This window comes from Hemibagrus wyckioides, linkage group LG05 (assembly GCF_019097595.1).
Source record: "Hemibagrus wyckioides isolate EC202008001 linkage group LG05, SWU_Hwy_1.0, whole genome shotgun sequence".
Taxonomy (NCBI): Eukaryota; Metazoa; Chordata; class Actinopteri; order Siluriformes; family Bagridae; genus Hemibagrus; species Hemibagrus wyckioides.
In genome coordinates, this window is record NC_080714.1 from 17,572,249 (window position 1) to 17,583,132 (window position 10,884).

Below are 10,884 nucleotides of genomic sequence, written 5' to 3' on the forward strand. Positions count from 1 at the left end.
TTAGTAATTGACATTTAAGACACATTATGGACAAATAATGTGTTTTATTTTTGTTCCGCACAGAAGCACCGATAGCCTGTCGACTTGCTTGCTAGCTAGCGCAATGATTTGTACATTGCCGTTAAAGGAGCATCCTATTAAAGGTGGCTTTATTTCCTATATTTTCATCTTTATCTGATAACTGATATCTGATAGCTCTGATAGCTCATCTATACCTATAGCCTACAGTCATAATGGTTTCAGTGGGACCCTTACAAGAATTTGAGATTTACGTCACGAACACGGAGAAGCGGAGTGATACAAACAGTGACACGTCTCAGTGTAGTTAAAATAAACATAAGCACGCTTGGATCGCCGCTCATCAATGATCAAATGATTGAGCTAGAAGTTTTTTATGAAAAATATATCAATGACTGCATGTTTGTTATTTTCTTTTATATATACACATCCCAGTATAAGTGGCTGCCATAGGAAAACACCGTAAATTAGTTCGTGCTTAGTCTTGCAATTGTATATACAGTACACCAACCAGGCATAACATTATGAGCACTGACAGGTGACGTGAATAACACTGATTATCTCCTCATCATGGCACCTGTTAGTGGGTGGGATATATTAGGCAGCAAGTGAACATTTTGTTCTCAAAGTTGATGTGTTAGAAGCAGGAAAAATGGGCAAGCGTAAGGATTGACGCCATATTGTGATGGCTAGACGACTGGATCAGAGCATCTCCAAAACTGCAGCTCTTGTGGAGTGTTCCCGGTCTGCAGTGGTCAGTATCTCTCAAAAGTGGTCCAAGGAAGGAACAGTGGTGAACCGGTGACAGGGTCACGGACAGCAAAGGCACACTGATGCAAGTAGGGAGCGAAGGCTGGCCCATGTGGTCCGATCCAACAGACGAGCTACTATTGCTCAAATTGCTGAAGAGGTTAATGCTGGAAAGGTGTCAAAATGTGCATCAGTCCAACACAATATTAGGGAGGTGGTCATAATGTTATGCCTAGTCAGTGTATCTACTCATACACAGCTCCTGCATGAATCTCGAATTTCACTCATAAGCTATTTACTGGCAGTAATTGAAAATTTTGAATATCCATAATGAATTGTTGACATACAAAAGTACCCCGATACTAAACAGGATCAGTCTTTTTCATGGTTAACATTGGGCTAGCAGTGGACCAAAACTGTAAAGAACCTGGTGCACACATTAGTGAACTAAAATCTCTGCTTTCGGTCCACAGAGCTAAGCTGATTAAAGGACAGAGCTGAACTTGATGGAATTAAGATCATTTACAGCCTCCAACAGTGTAAGTGCTTAGAGTAGTGAAAAAAAAAAATGATTACACAAAAATTTGCACTGTTCCACTGCATAATTTAATCAAAATTTGAAAAGACTTTAGTGTTTTCATCAAAAGAATATATAATTTTCATCAAAAGAATATATACATATGCCTGCCATGACTCAAGGTCTTGTTTAAGTGAAACGGGAAGACATGTAGTGCAGGCATACTGGCTAGCACAGATACTACAAAAGGCCTTTCTCAGATTACAAATCCTGGTAATATCAAAATTTGAAAGTTACAAAGTCTTCATGTTACAAGCAATAATGTACAAGGCTGAAAGCCACAGAATCAGAAATCCCCTGACAAATAGACTAATTTGCAAAATTCTTTGTTTGACCCACCCTTCATTCACCCTTTGTCCCACCGAAACAAAGAAAAGAATCTACTCACAGCAATTTTCAGTTAATACGATAAAAGGATAAACGTGGTCTCAGACTACAGTTTAAATATATAAGAAATTAAAAACTCCACTAAAAACACATTTCAAATTATGCAAAACACACCAGATGGAATCATAAAACTACAACTACTAGAAAGTAACACTTATACACTACCATGTATAAAGGCTATCTGTACATTTTGTCCAATGGTTTAATATCAGAAATAAGTCACATGTGAGCTTGTCTCCTTACATTCACCTCACAGCATTGAAGATCAGCAAATTATGTTCACTAACATAAAAAAAAGTTATTTATGCTTGTCACTAGTGTTTATGGCAAAAGGAAGGAGGAGAGAGAGACACTGAATTGCCCTGTTGATCTACAGTTGCATTAAGCAGTTATGTACACAGGAAACATGCCGTTTCCTGCTATGATACCCGTATAATCTGGGCCACTGTCTCTTCTGTTGCCTGATTCTGCTCCTGCTGCTCCTACAAACAAGGAAGGAGGGTTGTGTAAGCAGTTTGATAAATTTTTACACACATACACAAACATTTGACTCAGCGTTGGTGGTTTCTTTACTAGTTAACCTTTATGTGAACACATGGCTGTGCATTAAATGAGTTGCAGCAAGCACACACTAAGCAGTTATGCAGCCTAATAATTAACAAAATGTTTTATCCTATATTTACTCACTGGTTTTTGTAAGAAGAGAAAAAGCAATTTATCTAAAGTTTTTGAATCCAAGAATGAACATTTCTATAGCCTGTGGTTGATAAAATCCATCTTTATAATCATAACATAAATAAATGATATAACAGGAAACCAGACAATGGAATGCAACAATGCAAAAGAAATGTTTTATGAGAAGCCAAGAAATTATTGAGCGCAAGCTGTTGAACATTTTACTGTTCTGAGTAATTTATTTAAAAAAAAAAAAGATAAAATCACAACACATGGCAACAGAAGCATAGTGTAAGAAACAAAAAAAAAAAAAAAACAGGCAGAAAACAAAAACCAAAGAAAATGAACAGAATACTGCAGTATGTGATGGATAAATCAGACAGGCAGAAAGTCATTTCTTTACAGACACTGCATGGCAAAAATTCTCTGTGCTACTGAATTCTCTCATGGTGCTCTTAACATAACTGTTTCTATAATAAAAGGTTACAGGATCCCAGATGCTTTAATACAAAGCATCTCTATAAGCATTCTTTATGCAAAATTCATTTTTATTTTCTATATAACATAACTGATTATTTTTTGGTTTAACACCAATGCTTTTACTTGCAGAGGGTTTTTTTTTCAACATTTGAACAAATATCATAACTCTGTAACTGTACACTATATTTAAAAGCACGATGTGTTGTAATAAAGTGGACTGTGTGCCCTTGGCTGCTACAGAGCTGACTAGAATCCTGTTTCACCAGTATGTACAAAAAGCTCTGCCAACCTTAGCTCAGCAACTTTTGCTTTCAGTCTAATTGTCCCATTGCCTCATGAAGCAGCATTTTAGAAACGAAAAACCCAACACCACAAATGCACCTATGAAAAAAAACAGAAAAAGCAATGCTTCGGCTAAGCAAGAAGGGTGGAGGTGGGTGCAGGGCTGCCGATGTGTGCATAAGCAAGGGAGGAGCATTCAGCAGCCAATGAGAGCAGAGAACAGCAGCTAAGCAAGAGGCACAGTTTGCCCAGGTAGCCAGTGTGAGCTTGAGATTTCGACGGCTCTGTGGAAGTCTTCCTGTTTGACTCGGTCCTGTTCCTGTGGTCTCACCTGCATGGCTAGAGCCATTTCTTCTTTATCTTTTGGTGAAAAGAAGCGGCCACCATCACCACGCTTTCTCTGCATGGCATGCCTGTGCCTTGACTCATGAAGGTATTTCTGCAGAAATAAGAAAGAGAATTGGGTCTAATAGGCTTGGGTTTTGGAGCTCATTATTTATGTTGGAGAACTCCAAAATCATTAGTCAGACACTAGATCAGCAAACCTCTTCACTCTATATACTGTTCCAATCCTCTGTCACTTACCCTCCTTTCTTTAGGAATCTTGCCCTCAGCCTCCAGTTTAGCACGAGCTTGTCTTCGTTTCAGGATGCGGTGGTACTGTTTGGCGTTGACATATAGTGGCTCCTCTTCCAGCATCTCAGCACCAGGGAGAGGAATTCGTTGGATGGTGGGTATCGTGCTTCCTCCACCAGGCACCATCTGATACACAAGCCCAAATGGGCCAAAAACATGTCAGTACAATCCACTACCAAGAAATAGGATTTTTCTGGAATTTTGGCAAGGACAGGGCAGGAAGCACCATCATGTGGCAATGACACCCACAGATCGGCTGTGTGCATAATCTGTTTAAAAAGATCAGCACACTTTCCCGCTCATTTCATTCTTATACACATAACGCTGCAATATGCGAAAAACGAGTGACGGTTCTGTGATATCCATACTAACAGCAAACAAATGAAACCAACCTACCACAAACTTCCCAAAAGTTTACATCACAAAGCCTCTTAAATGATGGAATACACATAAGGTACACAGAGCAGCTTTAGGGTGAATTTTATGAATCCATATAATAGAATTAAATGAAATCAGTGCAGTGAGTAATAAAGACACGTATTGCAGCACTCACCATGACCATCCCTCCTGTACTGACCACATTGCCAGACACCGGCAGCGTGACCGTGACTGTGCCTTGGCCACTGTTGGTGGTAGACGTGTTGGCGCCCCCTGCTGCCTGAACGATCTGTGTGCCAGACAGTGTGCCTGCCGGGATTGTGATCATTCCTGAGGAGTTACACCCAAACATCAATGTCAAAGTATCAAAATAGAAAGTCAAAGTAATACTCTCTTATTTAAAAGGATTATATTGGTATAGCCAGGCAGAATAATATGCGACCAATCTTAAGATAGGAATAAAACGCTGGAGTATTTTAACAGGTTTAATATTTAATTAATTCTCGGGTACACATGTACTACTACTCAGACACAGTGATGCTCTCGTGTTTTATAGCATGCTTGTCTATATATTCTCAGACCTACCACATAGATTAGTAAACTATGATCATTCTTCAAAACAATTAGTCTAAACTGAGCAGCAAAGAATCATCACAGGCTTTACCACTGAAGTACACTTGCTAGAAAGCAACAATCCATTAATTCTTCAAAAGCAGCTGAGGACTTATGCAGTGCTAATATAATAGGGAATAAGGAATGGAGACTACAAGAAGCAGACAAATAAGATCAGGAATAAAAAATAAAACATTGTTTAAATTAATGTTTGACCCAACAGACTGTCTAATTTCATATGGTAGGCCAGACAGGACTTTTGAGAAGCAGAGTAATAAAAACAATTTGAAGCGCAAACTGCCACAGGCTCATTAACATTCATGAGCTCACTTAATTTTTAACTGATTGTTTAACAGTCATTAAATGAAATTCAAGTAGCTTCAACAATTAGGACACACGCTAGCATGCGTGCACAGACACACACACACACACACTGAATGAGAGAGAGAACATACCCTGTTGTAGCACAGTGCCATCTGTATTCACAGGCTGGTACACGATGGTCTGGCCTTCAGCAGTCTGAGCAACCTGTTGGCCCTGGACTGTAATCTGTTGGCCCTGTCACACATACATAACATGAACATTTCAATACATTTTTCTATGACCACTTTGTAACAAAGCACTATTTCATAAGAAAAAATAGTGAATGTCTGACCTGGTTCTGTCCTGCAGTAATGGCTGTCTGGGGCTGCTGAATAATGATCTGTTGGGCCTGACCCTGCTGCCCCTGCAGCTGCAGCGTCTGCCCTCCCTGCAGCTGGATCTGCCCCGGCTGCACCAACTGGATCTGAGCACCAGCGTGAATGAAGCAGGAGATTATAACAGGACGGTAACAATTGTGTTAGCAAAACTGACTCATTGTACACTGTTGAACTGAAAGTATTCTGGTATGGAGACATACAAACTACAGATATTCTGCTTTAGATAGTTCTTGTGTCTGTTACCTGCTGCAAGCCCTGAGCTCCAGACACAGGCACCTGCATAATGGTCTGGCCCTGGCCTCCAGACATGGCCTGTACCATGATAGGCTGCCCTGAGGAGGTGATCAGCTGACCTCCGCTCACCTGCACCATTAGCGGTTGGCCTTGGACCTACACACGAGCACAAGACACACAGTTAGTTTGGTGCACTGAAGAGACCTTTCCATGCATTAGACAAAGACTTTTCAATCTATGACCTTTTCATGCATTAGACATATTTAGGTGGTGCATTTCTGTTGACAGTGACACAGCTTACACAGGTTCACAACTCTGATACTGGAGTGTCCTGCATAGTTTATCGTTTTGTCCGATCCAATCAATCAGCTAACAAGGAGACTCGGGTGGGGCATTTAACCAGGAAATAACCAAAAATGTACAGGATTCCAGAACAAGTGTTGGAAAGCATGAATTATTCATAACACTTTAACTAAGTTAGTAATCCAAGTAATTATAAATGTGATAGTGATACACCAGTTAAAGGCAAAAGCAAATAAGGACACGAGATGGGAATGAAGACTGAATGAAGGACTGCACTGTTCACATGTTTGGGACAAACATGAGCAATATTAGAACATGCTGAAGATGATGCAGTAGCGATCCATTCAACACAGCTTTGCTGTAAAGTTATAGGTATAACGTTGTACTCATACACAACATGGAATCTTCATAATAGCTCATTAAGCAGATGAAGCACCATGCAATGTACTGCAAACATAAAAATGCAGTTATAAGAACAACAAACAGTAATGAGAGAAGGCTTTCTGTGGGCCTCCCTTCTGACTGTTTGCTGGATGTACACCTGAATTTAAAATACAGTATACATTAAAAAATTATTTACAAAATGCAAAACATTGCCTCACAACAGATCAAGGCCGAGTTTCCAGAAAGCACTGTTCTTGAAGCAACTTTATAAGAAAGAGGAAAAAAAAAATACCATGAGTATGCAATTACAGGAGCAAAGTGGTGTAATGCATCACCACACTGAAGCTTGCTGTGTTTTTTCCATCAGATTATAGTATTGTTTATGGTTTAAAAACATCTGCAAAACAAGTTCTCTATTTTTATAATAATAACCTAGTACAACCAACAGTGCTGTAGTATAACAAAACCAATAATAAATGTTTCCAGTGTCAGTATTAGAAACAAATGGCTTTGGAAACTGAAGCTTGGTCCATTATGAACAGTGCTGAGGCATGCTGGTCAGCGCACAGGGACACAGACACAAGCTGCATGCAACAGTGAAGATTATGAGCTCAGAGTTCTCACAACTACCTGGAGTGTCTGCACTTGCTGACCGGCTGCTGTAGCAACAGGCGCTTCGGTCTGCAGCTGTACAGCTGTGACTGTGCCCTGTGCCTGTAAATAAGCCCATATAACCAGATCACTCCTGATTCACCTCTTACACCTGTTTTTGGGGTTCTACAAACTAGTACTTGTGCTGGTGAAAAGGTATGCTCATGGATTAGTCTTGAAAGCAAATAAATAAAATAAATAATAATAATACAAACAGGTTCTGCACAGTCTCTGAGCACTTTATAAGGAACAATACACTAATACTGGGTAGGACCTCCCATTGCTCTCAAAAACAGCCTCAATCCTACGTACAGCTACTAGAGAGATGGGGGACTGCAGCCGATCACCTTCTCAGCAGAGTGGGTGACACCCTGCATCAGGGACAAGGCCAAGATCACAGCCGACCCCTCTCATCCTGTAAAGGAACTCTATCAGTCCCCCCCTCTGGCAAGAGACTCTGGTCCATCAGGACCAGGACCTCATACCACAAGAACAGTTTCTTCCCCACTGCAGTCAGCCAGCTGAACAGTGCCCCACTTACCCCCAGTACCCCCCAAAAAACAACTTACGGACAGTCACTGTTCATGCAAACTCGCACTTCTGTATACAATATTTATTTCATTCTAGATTGTGTACATACTTCATATCTGTATACATGTTTGGACAGTCACTTTCACTTTACATTCTACTTCTCATGCAAAGTCACTTTCTGTATACAGTACTTATTTAATTTATTCTAAAATTGTGTACACATTTCATGTCTGTGTACATGTTTGCACCTGACACCAAGACAAATTCCTAGTAGTGTAAAGTGCTCTTTGCTGTACCTGGCAATAAAAGTTTTTCTGATTCTGATCCTTCACTGAGGATTTTACAAGATGTTGGAAACATTCCTTTGAGATTGTGGTTCAAGTTGACATGATTGCATCACACAATTCTTGTGTTTCAGGTGAATTTAGATGCTGTAAATCCCCTGTTCTACCACATTCCAAACTGCTCTACAGGATTTAGATCTCGTGACAATGAGGGCCAATTAAGAACACTGAACTCGTGTTCATGTTCATGAAACCAGTCTGAGACAACTTTTACTCTGAGATTATAATTCTATGATTATAATTTTGTGAGCATTACAATTCTGGAAGTAGCTATTAAAATGTGGTTAAATTGTGGCCATGAAGAGATACACATGGTAAGAAACAATACTCATACTGGCAGTGCAATGCATATACCAAAGACAATTAATTGGTATTAACAGACAAAGTGTTCTAGTAAAACATTTCTCACACCATTACACCATCTCCACCAGTGTGGACTGTTGACAAGGCAGCATGGATTCATACTGTTGATGCTAAATTCTGTCCCTACTATCAGTGTGCCTCGCCAGACATTGTGATTCATCAGACCAGGCTACGTCCAGTTTTGGGGAGTCTGTGCTCACTGCAGCCTTGGCTTTCTTCTCTTGACTGGCAGAAATGGAACCCGATGTGGTTCTCTGCTGTTGTAGCCCATGTGCCTCAAGGAGCAATGATTTGTACATTCTGCTCCTCACCACAAGAGTATAGAGTGATTATCTGTCTTACTGCAGTCTTTCTGTCAGCACAAAACAGTCTGGCCATTCTCAGTTGATCTCTCATCAACCCACACTGTGATGATTATCTGAAGCTGCTGGCCCGTATCTGCATTACTTTATACACTGCACTGCTGCCACATTATTGGCTGATCAGATAATTACCTGAATGATTACCTAAAGTGTTCCTAATAAAGTGCTCAATGAGTGCATGTTGCACATATTAAACTATGACCATAATCTTAGGATGCACCAGGGATGATACTAATACACATGCCGTCCCATAAGAGGAATAATATGTAAATCTCTTGCATAATGTCCCAAATAATCACTTCTAGTGGTCTTTGTTTTTTTGGTAAAATGTTACATTTGAAACTTTTTTGGTCTCATCCTCAAAAATATAGATCCAAGTCATTGAATTCAGGTGTTGTTTTTCAGGGGGTGGGTTTGGCCACTTAGTTCAAGGAACTCTTAATGTTTCAGCATACCAAGAGGAGTGGAGGAACTTCACATAGGACCTCAACCTGATAGAACATCTTTGAGATGAATTAGAGTAGAGTCAAGTTCCTCCACACTAAACTCGCTCATCCATGTCTTTATGGACCTTGCTTTGTACACTGGTGCGCGGTCATGTTGGAACAGGAAGGGGTCATCCCCAAACTGTTCCCACAAGTTGAAATTGTCCAAAATGTCTTGGTATGCTGAAGCATCAAGAGTTCCTTTCACTAGAACTAAGGGGCCAAGCCTAACTCCTGAATTCAATGATCTGGAGGGGGGTTCCAAAACATTTGGCAATATAGTGTATCTACTCTGATGTGGGAATGTTGACAGATCTGCATTAACCTAAAGTGTTGCATATGTATTAAACTGGATTTGACATTACGTCCTGATCCCATCCACTGAAGGTCTGTTCAAATCAAGTCTATTTATATTCATTTTGCAGTGACAATTGAGGGGAAACTGAGTGATGCATCCCTGTGATCTGTGTTTGTACATAACAAGCATACAAATTTGTCATTGTACTAGCTTCAGTCAGTCACATTAAGACCCCAGACCATTAAGTTGGTCCCTCTTGTCCTTGCTTACCTGCTGCTGGATCTGTCCATTCGCCGTCTGCACGACTATCTGCTCCCCACCGCTTGTGGAGGTGTACTGCTCCATTTTCTCCAACAATCTCACCGATCTGAAGTAAAAGGAGCATTTAATTCTTGCATCGTGCAGGTATGTACACGGGTCAGACTTTTACTATATATATTTTGTTAGTTCTTTAACCAACAATCCGGATCAATTGCCGAAAAAATCCGAGCTCAATGTAGTTACAGCTGTAGGACATGAACTACATGTCTAGTACATTGTCTAGTAACAATAAGACTCACTGTCCTGTCTATCGAACTCATGGAGCTTGTTACACGTGTTCAAAATCATCATATAATATTTAACACTATATTTGTGTCTCGCTTTAAATAAATAACAAAAAGAAGAAGCCAACATGCTAGGAATAAGCGACACTTCAATACAACTGATTGCTCGCAGCATGATAGATAGATAGATAGATAGATAGATAGATAGATAGATAGATAGATAGATAGATAGATAGATACTTTATTAATCCCCTGCGAAATTGCACTATAGTATTTTGTAAAGGAACGCTAGCTGGTTAGCGTCTTTGTTCGCTAGGTACAGAAACTAAAGTATAAGGCATAAAAAGCTAACCAGCTAAGTCGGCTCTTTGTCATGAGTTACGAGCTCTAACGCCAGCGCTATGTCCAACACAACGTCCTCCATTTTATCCCTGTTTACATCGCCGCTGTGTCGCTTGTTATTCCCCATGTTACCGATTTGATTTCTGTATTTATGTCGAGTTAGTAATTTGGTTGGTCAATGACAAACCAATGGGTGTAGTGAGGAACCATTCCTCTGGAGCCGCGCACTCTTTACCGTTTCTCAGCTGTCCGGTTCCCTTCTGATTGGCTCCAGTACAGAAGTGAAAAACCCAATCACCACAGCTTGCTGACAAAATGGCGCAAATGAACGACGCTGAGGGGAAACGTTAATGATTTCCACCGTATTCTAGAAAACCCCGCCTTCTGAACCAAGATTGGCTGCTCACTGATTGGACAGATGGTGTGAGCCAATCCTAGATGACAAGGCATGATACTGTTAGCCAATAGCGGCTCCGAAGAATACAGGTGGGGGAAAAATACTCAGAAAGAAGAAGAAACTGCTTGTGAAATGGAGCGGAAACGCAA

At 40.4% G+C, this 10,884-nt stretch overlaps 1 protein-coding gene across 8 annotated transcripts; it reads right to left on the minus strand.

Moving 5' to 3' along the window:
* Positions 1-1,342: 1,342 nt before the first annotated feature.
* nfyal (nuclear transcription factor Y, alpha, like) lies at positions 1,343-10,701 on the minus strand. 8 transcript variants are annotated; one of them, XM_058388854.1, is made up of 10 exons: positions 10,574-10,701; positions 9,722-9,818; positions 7,048-7,131; positions 5,740-5,886; positions 5,451-5,582; positions 5,251-5,353; positions 4,359-4,513; positions 3,755-3,931; positions 3,501-3,608; positions 1,343-2,214 (listed from the first exon to the last, which is right to left on the minus strand). In XM_058388854.1, the coding sequence occupies exons 2-10, from the start codon at positions 9,794-9,796 to the stop codon at positions 2,152-2,154; spliced, it is 1,044 nt and encodes a 347-aa protein (XP_058244837.1). In that variant the 5' UTR covers positions 9,797-9,818; positions 10,574-10,701; the 3' UTR covers positions 1,343-2,151. The 8 variants fall into 8 exon arrangements, with proteins under 8 accessions (XP_058244837.1, XP_058244836.1, XP_058244838.1 ...); XM_058388853.1 differs by having other exon boundaries at positions 7,045-7,131; XM_058388855.1 differs by lacking the exon at positions 7,048-7,131.
* Between the last annotated feature and the right edge of the window lie 183 nt (positions 10,702-10,884).